Raw genomic sequence first — 20,074 nt, 5'->3', positions numbered from 1 at the left:
GGTTTAACTGATCTCTCATGAGCACACAAATATACAGTATAGTGTAGTTACTGCTGTTGTTGTTGTTGTTTACAGATTTGGGAATATTTAAGCGGACCTTTCTGTTGCTGCGCACAGACTGCTGTTCCAGGCCCATGTATCCTGTAAGTACCAACACCTGAACCAACCCTCGGAAAAGGATTATGTCCTAAGTTTTAGGACTCCTTCATTCGCGGATAACTGTTTTATCTGATGTCCTCTCCACCTATTTCAGTGTCATATAGTAAGGATATTCACAATGATCACATCACACCGAGCAATTTTTACGGAAACTGTCGAAAGTTTTGAGGAATCTTCGGTTACAGTGTTTTTCATCACATATCCTTCTGAATCAAGATGCTGGCTCTGTTCCTAACGATTGTTTTCATATCATTTGTTAGCTCGCCTGTAGGCAAGCTACATATAGTAAAGGCATAGTGTATGTCATAACCAAGCATCAATGTCAGCGTATAACAACAGGGAAAGCTATGTTAAGGTAAATGTTATGGGGGGTATCTTAAAAGATACTGCATGTGTCAAGCTGAGCTTTTGCACGTGGAGGGCACAGTCACACCAGGATGTTTATAGTGTGCTTTTTATTAGAATTTGTGTCAAATTTATTTTATTTAGTTGATTGGTGTTTGACGCAGTACTGAAGAACATTTCACTTATTCGACAGCGACCTACATTATGGTGGGTGGGAGCTAGGCAGAGCCCAGAGGAAACTCATGACCATCCGCAGGTTGCTTGCAGACCTTTTCATGTACGGCCAGATGGGAAACCAGCATGATCTGGTGAGAGACTCCTGGGTCATTGTGGCGTGCTGGTATGCTAACTGCCTGTGCCAAAGAGGCTATTTAAAGTTAAAGTAATTGTTAGGGGTGGTATCTAATAAAGAACTGCATGTATTGAGCATCAAGGCTTACACAGATGTATATCACATTAAGACTAGGGGATGTTCCATCATATAATTAGCAACTTCATTTCTTTATTTATTGAGCTGATATAGTTTGTATTGATTTGTTTCCTACAGGAGAGGCCTTTTGTCTCAGCACAGTTATTCTAACTCTGTGTTAACCATTTTGCGTAATTTTTATACAGATTTGCTGTTTCAGATATTGAGATATGTTTGTTTTGTTCCCAGGGTCGCATGGCTCTCATCTGTCTTGTCAACTTTCTCAACTGGGGGCTGTAAGTACTGTTTGCCTTATCTCTCTTTATTTACTTATTGCTAGTGCATGTATGAATGGACAGAATGTCTTTTGTGATATATGTTTATTTGATTGACGTTTTATGTATGTGCACAGAGGACTGTTAACAACATTTGTCAGGTGGGGATACTGCTGGTAAACCATTGCCCCTAACGAGATCTGACAAATTGAAGCTCCTGACTTTAGACATCTCCTAAGCCAGCAAGCACCTCTGATAAATGTTTGTCATGATGTCTACAGAGTCTAGTACTGATAAAATGTTGATGGGTGAATACAATAAATAGTAAACAACAGGTACAGAGAGTTTGTGTCATTGTGTAACTAGCAGTGTTGTGTGAACTGTATGGCAGAACAAAGACTCTGCTTTTCTCTACTGACAACAGGTACAGAGAGTTTGTGTCAGAGTGTCATTGTGTAACTAGCAGTGTTGTGTGAACTGTATGGCAGAACAGAGACTCTGCTTTTCTCTACTCACAACAGGTACAGAGAGTTTGTGTCATTGTGTAACTAGCAGTGTTGTGTGAACTGCCTGTCAGAACAAAGACTCTGCTTTTCTCTACTGACAACAGGTACAGAGAGTTTGTGGCAGTGTGTCATTGTGTAACTAGCAGTGTTGTGTGAACTGTGTGGCAGAACAGAGACTCTGCTTTTCTCTACTGACAACAGGTACAGAGAGTTTGTGTCATGTGTCATTGTGTAACTAGCAGTGTTGTGTGAACTGTATGGCAGAACAAAGACTCTGCTTTTCTCTACTGACAACAGGTACAGAGAGTTTGTGTCATTGTGTAACTAGCAGTGTTGTGTGAACTGCCTGTCAGAACAAAGAATCTGCTTTTCTCTACTGACAACAGGTACAGAGAGTTTGTGTCATTGTGTAACTAGCAGTGTTGTGTGAACTGCCTGTCAGAACAAAGTGTTTGCTTTTCTCTACTGACAACAGGTACAGAGAGTTTGTGTCAGTGTGTCATTGTGTAACCAGCAGTGTTGTGTGAACTGCCTATCAGAACAAAGGCTCTGCTTTTCTCTACTGACAACAGGTACAGAGAGTTTGTGTCAGTGTGTCATTGTGTAACTAGCAGTGTTGTGTGAACTGTATGGCAGAACAAAGACTCTGCTTTTCTCTACTGACAAGAGGTACAGAGAGTTTGTGTCATGTGTCAGTGTGTAACTAGCAGTGTTGTGTGAACTGTATGGCAGAACAGAGACTCTGCTTTTCTCTACTCACAACAGGTACAGAGAGTTTGTGTCATGTGTCAGTGTGTAACTAGCAGTGTTGTGTAAATTGTGTGGCAGAACAAAGACTCTGCTTTTCTCTACTGACAACAGATACAGAGAGTTTGTGTCAGAGTGTCATTGTGTAACTAGCAGTGTTGTGTGAACTGTGTGGCAGAACAAAGACTCTGCTTTTCTCTACTGACAACAGGTACAGAGAGTTTGTGTCAGTGTGTCATTGTGTAACTAGTAGTGTTGTGTGAACTGTATGGCAGAACAAAGACTCTGCTTTTCTCTACTGACAACAGGTACAGAGAGTTTGTGTCATGTGTCATGTAATTAGCAGTGTTGTGTGAACTGTATGACAGAACAGAGACTCTGCTTTTCTCTACTGACAACAGGTACAGAGAGTTTGTGTCAGTGTGTCATTGTGTAACTAGCAGTGTTGTGTGAACTGTATGGCAGAACAAAGACTCTGCTTTTCTCTACTGACAACAGGTACAGAGAGTTTGTGTCAGAGTGTCATTGTGTAACTAGCAGTGTTGTGTGAACTGTATGGCAGAACAAAGACTCTGCTTTTCTCTACTGACAAGAGGTACAGAGAGTTTGTGTCAGTGTGTCATTGTGTAACTATCAGTGTTGTGTGAACTGTATGGCAGAACAATATTTGAATAGGTAATAGGTAATATTTATAAACTGTTTAAACTGCAGGGTTCTCCGAATATAAAGCTGTAGCAGAATTTAGCACACCGCAAATCCATACTTGCAAACTAGGCCTAGCAGTAGATGAGACGAAGATGTCAAATTGTGATCAAAGAGATACCTACATGTGCGTTTGCATTGCTGCAGTTAAACATTTCTTTTTCATTCTGATGTAATTTGAAAGACTGTCAACTTCCGCCCATATTTTGTAAACATGAATACTTAATTTACTTAATATTTAATTAAGTCCCCTCAGATGAAATTTTAGTCAACAGATTGGTATTATCTACATGAAGATATAAGCCACTTACAATCACAGGACTCAAAATTTCCACGTCTCCTCATCGATCACATGGTTTTTGCTACTGAAAGGCAAAACAATAATCTTCTCTGTCGCTGGCGACACATATATCATGTCTGGGCAAAACTGCATACAGGAAATCATAAACATTTTTTGTATAAATCCAGTGACCTTGTTGTGCGAACCCCTGATGTGATAACAACTCAAACAAATCCTGTCTGAGTACTACCAAAAAGGGGCAAAAGTAAATCATGGTAGTTTTTGAAAACCTCACTTGGACTATGTTTTCTGTGGTGAGTGGGAAGTTTCCAATATAAAAACGCAGGAAAAGGAACACAAACGAACTGTGCATGTAGACGGACATACTTAATTGGAATTACATGAACAGGGAAGGCTGATGACAGATAATTCTCAGTGAAATTTGCTTTTAGCTGAAATACATTCGTACACATTTTCATTGCTTTATAAGAGCTTTCAGCAGACAACCAGATAACGGTGTGAGGTAACTTCCAAATAGTCCTAACCTGAATAATCGATTCGTCCGCAGCGTACATTGTGCATGTACATACCTTGTTTGGCATGGTCATACCTTGAGACAGTGTTTGGAATTTATAGGTTTGTAATAAACATCGCCTATTTTAATACATTCTTCGATTTCATTTATGGGTGTATTTAGAGATGTACATGTAGGCCTGCTAGTCGGGAGACCTGTCAGTGACTTGACCCCATGTGGCAAAGATTAGCAACCAGAGCTGCTATTAAGTGCCATGCAGGGTAATGAAACGGGCAGGAGGCTAATCCTTCTCTTCTGTTATCTTTCCACCAACTCAGATCATGCGAAAGTAAACGACAGTAACTCCTGTGCGAAACTTTAGGTCATTTACTGTATGTAGAGTGTTGACATTTTTATGTCGATATGCATTAAAGATTTCAGAGGCATATATGGGATCTTGACTTTTTATGTCAACAGCCACATAGGGGCTGTTGACATTTTATATTGACATGTATTATTGATTACAGAGCCACATTTTTGTAGAAATATGTTATTGATTACAAAGCCAGATTTGGAGCGTGAACACTTTATGTAGACATACATTATTGATTACAAAGCCAGATTTGGAACGTGAACACTTTATGTAGACATACATTATTGATTACAAAGCCAGATTTGGAGCGTGGACACTTTATGTAGACATACATTATTGATTACAAAGCCAGATTTGGAGCGTGGACACTTTATGTAGACATACATTATTGATTACAAAGCCAGATATGGAGCGTGGACACTTTATGTAGACATACATTATTGATTACAAAGCCAGATTTGGAGCATTGACAATTTATGTAGACATACATTATTGATTACAAAGCCAGATTTGGAGCGTGGACACTTTATGTAGACATACATTATTGATTACAAAGCCAGATTTGGAACGTGAACACTTTATGTAGACATACATTATTGATTACAAAGCCAGATTTGGAACGTGAACACTTTATGTAGACATACATTATTGATTACAAAGCCAGATATGGAGCATGGACACTTTATGTAGACATACATTATTGATTACAAAGCCAGATTTGGAGCATGGGCACTTTATGTAGAGATACATTATTGATTACAAAGCCAGATTTGGAACGTGAACACTTTATGTAGACATACATTATTGATTACAAAGCCAGATTTGGAGCATGGACACTTTATGTAGACATACATTATTGATTACAAAGCCAGATTTGGAGCATTGACAATATATGTAGACATACATTATTGATTACAAAGCCAGATTTGGAGCGTGGACACTTTATGTAGACATACATTATTGATTACAAAGCCAGATTTGGAACGTGAACACTTTATGTAGACATACATTATTGATTACAAAGCCAGATATGGAGCATGGACACTTTATGTAGACATACATTATTGATTACAAAGCCAGATTTGGAGCGTGGACACTTTATGTAGACATACATTATTGATTACAAAGCCAGATTTGGAGCGTGGACACTTTATGTAGACATACATTATTGATTACAAAGCCAGATTTGGAGCGTGGACACTTTATGTAGACATACATTATTGATTACAAAGCCAGATATGGAGCGTGGACACTTTATGTAGACATACATTATTGATTACAAAGCCAGATTTGGAGCATTGACAATTTATGTAGACATACATTATTGATTACAAAGCCAGATTTGGAGCGTGGACACTTTATGTAGACATACATTATTGATTACAAAGCCAGATTTGGAACGTGAACACTTTATGTAGACATACATTATTGATTACAAAGCCAGATTTGGAACGTGAACACTTTATGTAGACATACATTATTGATTACAAAGCCAGATATGGAGCATGGATACTTTATGTAGACATACATTATTGATTACAAAGCCAGATTTGGAGCATGGACACTTTATGTAGACATACATTATTGATTACAAAGCCAGATTTGGAACGTGAACACTTTATGTAGACATACATTATTGATTACAAAGCCAGATTTGGAGCATGGACACTTTATGTAGACATACATTATTGATTACAAAGCCAGATTTGGAGCGTGGACACTTTATGTAGACATACATTATTGATTACAAAGCCAGATTTGGAGCGTGGACACTTTATGTAGACATACATTATTGATTACAAAGCCAGATATGGAGCGTGGACACTTTATGTAGACATACATTATTGATTACAAAGCCAGATTTGGAGCATTGACAATTTATGTAGACATACATTATTGATTACAAAGCCAGATTTGGAGCGTGGACACTTTATGTAGACATACATTATTGATTACAAAGCCAGATTTGGAACGTGAACACTTTATGTAGACATACATTATTGATTACAAAGCCAGATTTGGAACGTGAACACTTTATGTAGACATACATTATTGATTACAAAGCCAGATATGGAGCATGGACACTTTATGTAGATATACATTATTGATTACAAAGCTAGATTTGGAGCATGAACACTTTATGTAGACATACATTATTGATTACAAAGCCAGATATGGAGCGTGGACACTTTATGTAGACATACATTATTGATTACAAAGCCAGATTTGGAGCGTGGACACTTTATGTAGACATACATTATTGATTAAAAAGCCAGATATGGAGCGTGGACACTTTATGTAGACATACATTATTGATTACAAATCCAGGTAAGGAGCATTGACATTTTATGGAGACATATGTTATTGATTATTTATTGATTTCAGAGCCATATATGGGGTGTTGACAAAACCTGAAGATTTTGCTTCCTATCTTCTGGCTATATTGATTGTTAACCTCATGTTGTACGTGGCCTTCTACATTGTAATGAAGGTAAGTCCCTCAGTCATGCAGGTAAGTCCCTCAGTCATGAAGCCAAGTCCCTCATTCATGAAGGTAAGTCCCTCAGTGATAAAACCAAGTCCCTCAGTCGATCAGGTCATAAAGGTAATTCCCTCAGTCATGAAGGTACGTTTCTCAGTCAGGAAGGTAAGCCCCTCAGTCAAGAAGGTACTCTCCTCAGTCATGAAGTTAAGTACCTCAGTCATAAAGCCAAGTCCCTCAGTCGATCAAGTCATGAAGGTAAGCCCCATAGTCATGAAGGTAAGATGCTCAGTCATGAAGGTACGTCCCTCAGTCATGACGGTAGGTCCCTCAGTCATGAAGGTAAGTCCCTCAGTCATGAAGGTAAGCCCCATAGTCATGAAGGTAAATCCCTCAGCCATGAAGCCAAGTCCCTCAGTCGATCAAGTCATGAAGGTAAGACCCTCAGTCATGAAGGTGTCTCTCAGTCATGAAGGCAAGTCCCATAGTCATGAGGGTAAGTCCCTCAGTCATGAAGGTACATTCCTCAGACAGGAAGGTAAATCCCTCAGTCATGAAGGTACATTCCTCAGACAGGAAGGTAAATCCCTCAGTCATAAAGCCACGTCCCTCAGTGGATCAGGTCATGAAGGTAAGATGCTCAGTCATGAAGGTAAGTCCCTCAGTCATGAAGGCAAGTCCCATAGTCATGAGGGTAAGTCCCTCAGTCATGAAGGTACATTCCTCAGACAGGAAGGTAAATCCCTCAGTCATGAAGGTACATTCCTCAGACAGGAAGGTAAATCCCTCAGTCATGAAGCCACGTCCCTCAGTGGATCAGGTCATGAAGGTAAGATGCTCAGTCATGAAGGTAAGTCCCTCAGTCATGAAGGCAAGTCCCATAGTCATGAGGGTAAGTCCCTCAGTCATGAAGGTACATTCCTCAGACAGGAAGGTAAATCCCTCAGTCATGAAGGTACGTTCCTCAGTCAGGAAGGTAAATCCCTTAGTCATAAAGCCAAGTCGCTCAGTCGATCAGGTCATGAAGGTAAGTCCTTCAGTCACGAAGGTAAGATGCTCAGTCATGAAGGTAAGACCCTCAGTCATGAAACCAAGTCCCTCAGTCAATCAAGTCATGAAGGTAAATCCCTCAGTCATGAAGCTTAAATTACCTCAGTCACGAAGCTGAGTTCCCCAGTCATGCGGCTAAGTTCTACACTCATCTCAAAAGGAAATAAACACATTTTTGATCACTACTATTATGGACTGTTTATCAGCATTCAATAAATTGATAGTTGGTCAGTAAACAGATAGTTGATAAGTAAATATAGTTGATCAGAAAACAGATAGTTGATCAGTAAACAAATAGTTCATAAGTAAACAGATAGTTGATAAGTAAAGATAGTTGATCAATAAACAGATAGTTGATAAGTAAAGATAGTTGATCAGTAAACAGATAGTTGATAAGTAAACAGATATTTGATCAACAAACAGATAGTTGATCAGTAAACAAATAGTTGATCAGTAAACAAATAGTTGATAAGTAAACAGTTGTGAGGTAAATGGAGAGCTGGTAAGTAAACAGATGATTGGTCAGTAAACCGATGGCTAGTAAGTAAACAGATAGTTGGTTAGTAAACAGATAGTTGATCAGTAAACAGATAGTTGATAAGTAAATGGATAGTTGGTCAGCAAACAGATAGTTGATCAGCAAACAGATAGTTGGTCAGTAAACAGGTACATGTAGTTGGTCAGTAAACAGATAGTTGATCAGCAAACAGATAGTTGGTCAGTAAACAGATAGTTGGTCAGTAAACAGGTACATGTAGTTGGTCAGTAAACAGATAGTTGATAAGTAAACAGATAGTTGGTCAGTAAACAAATAGGTGGTCAATAAGATCTTTGTGATGTATTTGCTTAACTGATCTGCAAGCTTGGAAAAAATAATACTCCCGATATGTATTTTCCTAGTTGGTGAGTATTGAGAAAATAATACTGTGTTTTGCTTTTCCTTTACCTAGTTGGTGAGTATTGAGAAAATAATACTGTGTTTTGCTTTTCCTTTACCTACTTGGTGAGTAAGGAGAAAATAATACTATGTTTTGCTTTTCCTTTACCTAGTTGGTGAGTAATGAGAAGATAATACTGTGTTTTGCTTTTCCTTTACCTAGTTGGTGAGTAAAGAGAAGATAATGCTGCTACCATTGATGTTTATCATCTTGTCTGCCGTTCTGATGGGCTTCGCACTCTGGTTCTTCCTCAATCATCTGACATCCTGGAATGTGAGTACTCAAGGCTGTGCGTCTGGAATGTGAGTACTCAAGGCTGTGCGTGTGGAATGTGAGTACTCAAGGCTGTGCGTGTGGAATGTGAGTACTCAAGGCTGTGCGTGTGGAATGTGAGTACTCAAGGCTGTGCGTCTGGAATGTGAGTACTCAAGGCTGTGCGTGTGGAATGTGAGTACTCAAGGCTGTGCGTGTGGAATGTGAGTACTCAAGGCTGTGCGTGTGGAATGTGAGTACTCAAGGCTGTGCGTGTGGAATGTAAGTACTCAAGGCTGTGCTTCTGGAATGTGAGCACTCAGGGCTGTGCGTCTGGAATGTGAGTACTCAAGGCTGTGATGCTGGAATGTGAGTACTCAGGGCTGTGCTTCTGGAATGTGAGTACTCAGGGCTGTGCGTCTGGAATGTGAGTACTCAGGGCTGTGCGTGTGGAATGTGAGTACTCAAGGCTGTGCGTGTGGAATGTGAGTACTCAAGGCTGTGCGTGTGGAATGTGAGTACTCAAGGCTGTGCGTGTGGAATGTGAGTACTCAAGGCTGTGCGTGTGGAATGTGAGTACTCAAGGCTGTGCGTGTGGAATGTGAGTACTCGAGGCTGTGCGTGTGGAATGTGAGTACTCGAGGCTGTGCGTGTGGAATGTGAGCACTCGAGGCTGTGCGTGTGGAATGTGAGCACTCAAGGCTGTGCGTGTGGAATGTGAGTACTCAAGGCTGTGCGTGTGGAATGTGAGCACTCAAGGCTGTGCGTGTGGAATGTGAGCACTCAAGGCTGTGAGTGTGGAATGTGAGCACTCAAGGCTGTGCGTCTGGAATGTGAGCACTCAAGGCTGTGCGTCTGGAATGTGAGCACTCAAGGCTGTGCGTGTGGAATGTGAGTACTCAAGGCTGTGCGTGTGGAATGTGAGTACTCAAGGCTGTGCATGTGGAATGTGAGTACTCAAGGCTGTGCGTGTGGAATGTGAGTACTCAAGGCTGTGCGTCTGGAATGTGAGTACTCGAGGCTGTGCTTCTGGAATGTGAGTACTCAAGGCTGTGCGTCTGGAATGTGAGTACTCAAGGCTGTGCGTGTGGAATGTGAGTACTCAAGGCTGTGCGTGTGGAATGTGAGTACTCAAGGCTGTGCGTGTGGAATGTGAGTACTCAAGGCTGTGTGTGTGGAATGTGAGTACTCAAGGCTGTGCGTCTGGAATGTGAGTACTCAAGGCTGTGCGCCTGGAATGTGAGTACTCAAGGCTGTGTGCGTGGAATGTGAGTACTCAAGGCTGTGCGTGTGGAATGTGAGTACTCAAGGCTGTGCGTGTGGAATGTGAGTACTCAAGGCTGTGCTTCTGGAATGTGAGTACTCAAGGCTGTGCTTCTGGAATGTGAGTACTCAAGGCTGTGCGTGTGGAATGTGAGTACTCAAGGCTGTGCGTGTGGAATGTGAGTACTCAAGGCTGTGCGTCTGGAATGTGAGTACTCAAGGCTGTGCGTGTGGAATGTGAGTACTCAAGGCTGTGCGTGTGGAATGTGAGTACTCAAGGCTGTGCGTGTGGAATGTGAGTACCCAAGGCTGTGCGTGTGGAATGTGAGTACTCAAGGCTGTGCGTGTGGAATGTGAGTACTCGAGGCTGTGCGTGTGGAATGTGAGTACTCGAGGCTGTGCGTGTGGAATGTGAGTACTCGAGGCTGTGCGTGTGGAATGTGAGTACCCAAGGCTGTGCGTGTGGAATGTGAGTACTCAAGGCTGTGCGTGTGGAATGTGAGTACTCAAGGCTGTGCGTGTGGAATGTGAGTACTCAAGGCTGTGCGTGTGGAATGTGAGTACTCAAGGCTGTGCGTGTGGAATGTGAGTACTCAAGGCTGTGCGTGTGGAATGTGAGTACTCAAGGCTGTGCGTGTGGAATGTGAGTACTCAAGGCTGTGCGTGTGGAATGTGAGTACTCAAGGCTGTGCGTGTGGAATGTGAGTACTCAAGGCTGTGCGTGTGGAATGTGAGTACTCAAGGCTGTGCGTGTGGAATGTGAGTACTCAAGGCTGTGCGTGTGGAATGTGAGTACTCAAGGCTGTGCGTGTGGAATGTGAGTACTCAAGGCTGTGCGTGTGGAATGTGAGTACTCAAGGCTGTGCGTGTGGAATGTGAGTACTCAAGGCTGTGCGTGTGGAATGTGAGTACTCAAGGCTGTGCGTGTGGAATGTGAGTACTCAAGGCTGTGCGTGTGGAATGTGAGTACTCAAGGCTGTGCGTCTGGAATGTGAGTACTCAAGGCTGTGCGTCTGGAATGTGAGTACTCAAGGCTGTGCGTGTGGAATGTGAGTACTCAAGGCTGTGCGTCTGGAATGTGAGTACTCAAGGCTGTGCGTGTGGAATGTGAGTACTCAAGGCTGTGCGTCTCAGGGACTGATTCTATACTGGCCGTTTTGCCTTGAAAGATTAGTCTCTAGATTTATTGTTTATTCATAACTAGCTACTCCTGTATATATTGTTCATTTAAGTGTAAAAAACATTTGAAAAACTTACATTAATAAGAGTAATATAGCTCTTAAAGTTATTACAGCCTTGGTTTTATGCATTTTTTCCACCAACACTCCATTGTCTCAGCCCAATTACATATAAGTTTAACCTTTATGAGACATTAAAGCTTCGACATTTAGTTCAGTGCTCAAAAAACTACAAGAGTGACAACAAACTATCAAGTTTCTCCATGAAATGGCTTGCTGTTCTGCGTACATTTGTGAAAACAGGTTATGAATGGACCCTGGATTTTTTTTTTCAAGTTTCCAGATGATTTGACCCTCATGAATGCGTGATTTACAGCATAAGACTTAGGGATTTTGTACCCACAAAAAACAGCTGTATCTGCTCTCACCATTATACAGCTGAAAGCTATGAGAGGGATACAGCTGAATTCCTGAGATCTGGCTACTATGGTAGCAGATCACTGTAGACACGTAGTTGTTCACATCATACCTGGGATTAAGAGATGTCTCTTATTCCCAGATCGTACATATAATCATATTGTACGCTACTATACAGACTTGTGCACGTATGAATTTTGAATACTTCCAGGCATAAAATAGTACTTGTATTTATTGTGAAATCAACAGTGGGAGAGAATAATAAATATAAATTATATTTTAATATAAACATATGAAATGGATAATGTAACAATAGATAAAGCTATAGTTGACTTGTCTGTATTGCCATGCAGTGCAGATATAAATGCCTGAACAAACACCAAATTCAGTATTTCAAAACACTAATTGGAAGTCTAGACAGAGATGTCAGAGTCATAAATCGGAACTTTAAGGTCATCCCATACGGATTCAGATTGATATGACTGTATATTTGTTTCTGTTTATCTAGAGTCATAAATTGGAAGTTTAAGGTCATCCCATATGCGTTGAGACTGTATATTTGTTTCTGTTTATCTAGAGTCATAAATTGGAACTTTAAGGTCATCCCATATGCGTTGAGACTGTATATTTGTTTCTGTTTATCTAGAGTCATAAATTGGAAGTTTAAGGTCATCCCATATGCGTTGAGACTGTATATTTGTTTCTGTTTATCTAGAGTCATAAATTGGAAGTTTAAGGTCATCCCATATGCGTTGAGACTGTATATTTGTTTCTGTTTATCTAGAGCCATAAATTGGAACTTTAAGGTCATCCCATATGCATTGAGACTGTATATTTGTTTCTGTTTATCTAGAGTCATAAATTGGAAGTTTAAGGTCATCCCATATGCATTGAGACTGTATATTTGTTTCTGTTTATCTAGAGTCATAAATTGGAAGTTTAAGGTCATCCCATATGCGTTGAGACTGTATATTTGTTTCTGTTTATCTAGAGCCATAAATTGGAACTTTAAGGTCATCCCATATGCGTTGAGACTGTATATTTGTTTCTGTTTATCTAGAGCCATAAATTGGAACTTTAAGGTCATCCCATATGCGTTGAGACTGTATATTTGTTTCTGTTTATCTAGAGTCATAAATTGGAACTTTAAGGTCATCCCATATGCGTTGAGACTGTATATTTGCCATCCTAGGATTGGCTATGGTGTCACCTGCTGAGCCGTTCCGCACGGCCGAGTGGAAATTGGTTAGGGCAGTAACACCATTATTTTGGTGGATTTAAGGTCATTATTACGTCTGTCAGAAGCCCTCCTGGTAATATACTGTTGAAACAGGTTACAATCTTTATTATTAGGCCCTGTAGCAAAATCTGAACACTAATCCTTTAAGTCACACTTTGAAATACGATTTTACTGTGTGAATTCAGTGTGTTTATAAATGGTATATGATGTATAAATGCTGTACATGTAATACTGTGACATTTGTATTCCTCCATTACAGCTGACACAAGCTTAGAGAACTGGGGTAGGGGACATGTAATACTGTGACGGTTGTGTTCCTCCATTACAGCTGACACCAGCCCAGAGAACTGTGGTAGGGGACATGTAATACTGTGACGGTTGTGTTCCTCCATTACAGCTGACACCAGCCCAGAGAACAGTGGTAGGAGACATGTAATACTGTGACGTCCGTGTTCCTCCATTACAGCTGACACCAGCTCAGAGAACTGTGGTGGGAGACATGTTATACTGTGACTTTTGTGTACCTCCATTACAGCTGACACCAGCGCAGAGAATAGTGTTAGGGGACATGTAATACTGTGACGTTTGTGTTCCTCGATTACAGGTGCCACTAGCCCAGAGAACTGTGGTAGGGGACGTGTAATACTGTGACGATTGTGTTCCTCCATTACAGCTGACACCAGCCCAGAGAACTGTGGTAGGGGACATGTAATACTGGGACGTTTGTGTTCCTCCATTACAGAGGACACCAGCCCCGAGAACTGTGGTAAGGGACATGTAATACTGTGACGTTTGTGTTCCTCCATTACAGAGGACACCAGCCCCGAGAACTGTGGTAGGGGACATGTAATACTGTGACGTTTGTGTTCCTCCATTACAGCTAACACCAGCCCAGAGAACAGTGGTAGGGGGCTTGTACATGTAATACTGTGATGTTTGTGTTCCTCCATTACAGCTGACACCAGCCAAATCCAGAGAACAAAATCAGCCTTGCATCTTGATGGATTTCTATGACTCCCATGACGTCTGGCATTTTCTGTCCGCCATGAGTTTGTTTTTCTCATTTATGGTAAGTCAAAAGATAATGTTGTCTTACAACCACATTCAGGTTATCTCACAAGATCACACATATTGTCTGACAAGAACACCCAAGTTTTCTGTCAAGAACACATATGTTGTCTGACAAGATCACTCATGTTTCAAAGCAGCACTCATATTGTCTCACAGAAACAACCATATCGTCTTACAAGAACACACATATTGTCTCACAATAACACACATATTGTCACACAAGCACACTCATTCTGTCTCACAAGAACACACTTTGTCTCACAAGAGCACTCATATTGTCTCACAAGAGCACTCATATTGTCTCACAAGCACACTCATTGTATTACAAGAACACACATTGTCTCACAAGAGCACTCACATTGTCTCACAAGTACACTCATATTGTCTCACAAGAGCACTCATTTTGTCTCGCAAGTATGCTCATATTGTCTCACAAGAACACAAATATTTTCTCAGAAGAACACTTATATTGTCTCACAGGAACACACATATTGTCTCACAAGAACAGAAATATTGCCCCACAAGAACACACTTGTGTCACAAGAATACTCATACTGTTTCACAACAGTACTGATATTTTCTCACAAGCACACTCCTATTGTCTCACAAGAAGCAAAAATATTGTCTCAAAAGTACACTCATATTGTCTCACAAGTGCATTCATATTGGCTCACAAGTATTCATATTGTCTGACAAGAGCACTCATATTTTCTCACAAGTACACTCATATTGTCCTCACAAGAGCACTCATATTGTGTCAAGCACACACAAATATTGTCTCACAAGAACACAAATAATGTCTGACAAGAGCACATATATTGTCTCGTGGCTTGTGGATTACACCACTGTCATGGCTTGTGGTTACCAACTGGTGTCATGGCTGGTGGATTACACTACTGTCATGGCTTGTGGATTACAATGCTGTCATGGCATGTGGATTACACCACTGTCATGGCTTGTGGATTACACTGCTGTCATGGCTTGTGGATTACACTGCTGTCATGGCATGTGGATTACACTACTGTCATGGCTTGTGGATTACACCACTGTCATGGCTTGTGGATTACACCACTGTCATGGCTTGTGGATTACACCACTGTCATGGCTTGTGGATTACACCACTGTCATGGCATGTGGATTACGCTCCTGTCATGGCTTGTGGATTACACTGCTGTCATGGCTTGTGGATTACACCACTGTCATGGCTTGTGGATTACACCACTGTCATGGATTGTGGATTACACCACTGTCATGGCTTGTGGATTACACTGCTGTCATGGCTTGTGGATTACACCACTGTCATGGCTTGTGGATTACATCAATGTCATGGCTTGTGGATTACACCGCTGTCATGGCTTGTGGATTACACTGCTGTCATGGCATGTGGATTACACTACTGTCATGGCTTGTGGATTACACTGCTGTCATGGCATGTGGATTACACCACTGTCATGGCTTGTGGATTACACCACTGTCATGGCTTGTGGATTACACCGCTGTCATGGCATGTGGATTACACCACTGTCATGGCTTGTGGATTACACCATTGTCATGGCTTGTGGATTACACTACTGTCATGGCTTGTGGATTACACTGCTGTCATGGCTTGTGGATTACACCACTGTCATGGCTTGTGGATTACTCCACTGTCATGGCTTGTGGATTACACTGCTGTCATGGCATGTGGATTACACTACTGTCATGGCATGTGGATTACCCCACTGTCATGGCTTGTGGATTACACTGCTGTCATGGCATGTGGATTACACTACTGTCATGGCTTGCGGATTGCACCACTGTCATGGCTTGTGGATTACACCACTGTCATGGCTTGTGGATTACACTGCTGTCATGGCTTGTGGATTACACTGCTGTCATGGCTTGTGGATTACACTGCTGTCATGGCATGTAGATTACACTGCTGTCATGGCTTGTGGATTACACCACTGTCATGGCTTGTGGATTACACCACTGTCATGGCTTGTGGATTAGACCAATGTCATGGCTTGTTGATTACACTGCTGTCATGGCATGTAGATTACACTACTGTCATGACTTGTGGATTACACCACTGTCATGGCTTGTGGATTACACCACTGTCATGGCTTGTGGATTACACCAATGTCATGGCTTGTGGATTACACCACTGTCATGGCTTGTGGATTAGACCAATGTCATGGCTTGTTGATTACACTGCTGTCATGGCATGTAGATTACACTACTGTCATGACTTGTGGATTACCCCACTGTCATGGCTTGTGGATTACACTGCTGTCATGGCATGTGGATTACACTACTGTCATGGCTTGCGGATTGCACCACTGTCATGACTTGTGGATTACACCACTGTCATGGCTTGTGGATTACACCACTGTCATGGCTTGTGGATTACACCAATGTCATGGCTTGTGGATTACACCACTGTCATGGCTTGTGGATTAGACCAATGTCATGGCTTGTTGATTACACTGCTGTCATGGCATGTAGATTACACTACTGTCATGACTTGTGGATTACACCACTGTCATGGCTTGTGGATTACACTAATGTCATGGCTTGTGGATTACACCACTGTCATGGCTTGTGGATTACACCACTGTCATGGCTTGTGGATTACACCACTGTCATGGCTTGTGGATTACATCAATGTCATGGCTTGTGGATTACACCGCTGTCATGGCTTGTGGATTACACTGCTGGCATGGCTTGTGGATTACACTGCTGTCATGGCTTGTGGATTACACAACTGTCATGGCTTGTGGATTACACTGCTGTCATGGCATGTGGATTACACCACTGTCATGGCTTGTGGATTACACCACTGTCATGGCATGTGGATTACACCACTGTCATGGCTTGTGGATTACACTGCTGCCATGGCTTGTGGATTACACTACTGTCATGGATTGTGGATTACACCACTGTCATGGCATGTGGATTACACCACTGTCATGGCTTGTGGATTACACTGCTGTCATGGCTTGTGGATTACACTACTGTCATGGATTGTGGATTACACCACTGTCATGGCTTGTGGATTACACTGCTGCCATGGCTTGTGGATTACACTGCTGTCATGGCTTGTGGATTACACTACTGTCATGGATTGCACTGCAGGTAATATTACATGTTCATTGCACCTGTTGTAGATCCTGCTCACCCTGGATGATGATTTGACCTTCACCAGAAGAGACCGCATTCCTGTCTTCTGAAGTCTGATTTCTTTACTGCATATATCTTCTGTGATCAATTGTCAGATGACTCCAAAGCTTGTGGTTCCAGTGACTTACCTCTTCTTGAATTTTCCATGACACTTTTGTGGATTTAGGCCTGAAATTGGCCTGCATCTAACACAGTCTCTCATGTTAATGACTTGTGCTGCTGCTCATATGTGTAATAACAGTAATGCTGACATTGTGAAAGCCGTATACTGCACAGTCTGTTACAAATGGGAGTGATGAGCTGCACAGTCTGTTACAAATGGGAGTGATGAGCTGCACAGTCTGTTACAAATGGGAGTGATGAGCTGCACAGTCTGTTATAAATGGGAGTGATGAGCTGCACAGTCTGTTACAAATGGGAGTGATGAGCTGCACAGTCTGTTACAAATGGGAGTGATGGGCTGCATAATCTGTTACAAATGGAAGTGATGAGCTGCATGGTCTTACCTGTTTGTAACAGTGTGCAGCTAGTCACTTCCATTTGTCACAGGCTGTGCAGCTGATCAGCTGCACAGTCTATTACAAATGGATATGATGAGCTGCACATGTCAGTTACAAATGATTGTGATCAGCTGCACTCAGTTACAAATGAGTGTGATCAACTTCACAGCCTGTTACAAATGGGAGTGATGAGCTGCACAGTCTGTTACAAATGGGAGTGATGAGCTGTACATGTTAGTTACAAATAAGTGTGATCATCTGCAGTCAGTTACAAATCAGTGTGATCACAGTCTGTAAATGAATGTGGCAACCATTTAGGTTTAGTTTGGATGTCTTATTAATATTGATACTCAGTGGAAACATAATGAAGAAATAAAATTTTTTCTCACATTTGTGATGGGGCTTACCATTTGAGAATTTGAACAAGCGATCTGTGGGCTTCAAATTCACATGTCTACCAATAGATCAAAGGGCATTCCCTCTAGCCCAGAGATAGATAGTGCCTGTACTTGTATACCATCGGGATACACATTGTCATGCTGTCATGATCAAACTGTGACTTTACCTTTTAGACTGATTATTGTGAGAGTAATACTTGTATATTGACTGCCATGTTAGATGAATGGTATGTAGTTTATGTTTCTGTGGATATTGAAGGTTTTCATGGTCATGTACATTGTTCATACTACTTATACATTGTTATGGAGAGGACATGTGTACTGGAAGTTGATTACAGAAAACTTACAGACATGTCGTATTACTGGCTCCTGTAGAGAAACCTGTTTACAGATGTCATTTACAGACTTCTGTAGAGAAATGGGTGTGCGGATGTCTCTTACTGGTACCTATAGAGAAATCTGTGTAAAGATGTCTCTTACCGGCTCCTGTGGAGAAATCAGTTTACATGTGTCTCTTACTGGCTCCTGTGGAGAAATCTGTTTACAGATGTCTCTTCCAGGCTCCTGTAGAGAAGTCAGTTTACAGATGTCTCTTCCAGGCTCCTGTAGAGAAGTCAGTTTACAGATGTCTCTTCAGGGCTCCTGTAGAAAAATCAGTTTACAGAAGTCTCTTACTGGCTCCTGTAGAGAAATCAGTTTACAGATGTCTCTTCCAGGCTCCTGTAGAGAAATCAGTTTACAGATGTCTCTTACTGGTTTCTGTAGAGAAATCAGTTTACAGATGTCTCTTACTGGCTCCTGTAGAGAAATCAGTTTACAGATGTCTCTTCCAGGCTCCTGTAGAAAAATCAGTTTACTGATGTGTCTTACTGGTTCCTGTAGAGAAATCAGTTTACAGATGTCTCTTACTGGTTCCTGTAGAAAAATCAGTTTACAGATGTCTCTTCCAGGCTCCTGTAGAGAGGTCAGTTTACAGATGTCTCTTCCAGGCTCCTGTAGAGAAGTCAGTTTACAGATGTCTCTTCCAGGCTTCTGTAGAAAAATCAGTTTACAGATGTCTCTTACTGGCTCCTGTAGAGAAATCAGTTTACAGATGTCTCTTACAGGCTCCTGTAGAGAAATCAGTTTACAGATGTCTCTTCCAGGCTCCTGTAGAGAAATTCAATATACAGATGTCCCTTGCATGAGGACTATTGGGAACTTGCTGACAGGAAGTTCAGGCTACTGTTGTTACAGCTGTTACAAGTATCACTATACAGTGCTTCATTCACACATAGTTTTCCATGCCACATGGATGTATTTTTATTGTTATATTATTACATAAAATATAAAAATTAATTTCTCAAATATCTGAATCTATTGTCTATTTCCATACATTGTGTTATTTACGGTTTTAATTTTTATATGTACTGGTAGCGTACTTGTGTGAAACCATTTTCCAGGACTAACTTTAAACAGACATCTCATCTTCCTCTTGTATTCCTTTTGACATGCACTACTATGGTTGAATCTATTGTCTATTTTCATATATTGTGCTATTTTGAGTTATAACGCCATAATGAAGAATATTCAACTTATACAACGGCGGCCGGCATTATGGTAGGAGGAAACCAGGGGAAACCCATAACCATCCGCAGGTTGCAGGAAGACCTTAACATGTATGGCTGGAGAAGATGCCAGCATGAAGTTTTAATTTTATGTAGCCGAATTTATTGGATATTGTAAAATGTGACGTAGGACTGTAAGTGAGAGCAGATATGTCAGAATTAACTATCTCTTTTATTCTTTTGACCAATGCAGTTGCTAAGGGTTT

General features: G+C 41.3%; 1 protein-coding gene across 3 annotated transcripts in view; it reads left to right on the top strand.

Annotated features, from left to right (window-relative positions):
- LOC135462178 (SID1 transmembrane family member 1-like) overlaps positions 1–18,861 on the top strand; it is a 64,928-nt gene extending 46,067 nt beyond the window's left edge. For all 3 annotated transcript variants that reach the window (XM_064739571.1, XM_064739572.1, XM_064739573.1), the window contains 6 exons: positions 76–143; positions 1,163–1,209; positions 6,696–6,801; positions 8,943–9,053; positions 14,086–14,199; positions 17,351–18,861. In XM_064739571.1, the coding sequence (XP_064595641.1) occupies positions 76–143; positions 1,163–1,209; positions 6,696–6,801; positions 8,943–9,053; positions 14,086–14,199; positions 17,351–17,413 (509 nt within the window). In that variant the 3' untranslated portion in view covers positions 17,414–18,861. The remainder of the gene's footprint in view (positions 1–75; positions 144–1,162; positions 1,210–6,695; positions 6,802–8,942; positions 9,054–14,085; positions 14,200–17,350) is intronic.
- The last annotated feature ends 1,213 nt before the right edge of the window (positions 18,862–20,074 follow it).

The sequence above is a fragment of the Liolophura sinensis genome, chromosome 1 (assembly GCF_032854445.1).
Source record: "Liolophura sinensis isolate JHLJ2023 chromosome 1, CUHK_Ljap_v2, whole genome shotgun sequence".
Lineage (NCBI taxonomy): Eukaryota > Metazoa > Mollusca > Polyplacophora > Chitonida > Chitonidae > Liolophura > Liolophura sinensis.
Note: the sequence above shows the minus strand (reverse complement) of the source record. Positions and strands in the feature narration are given on the sequence as shown.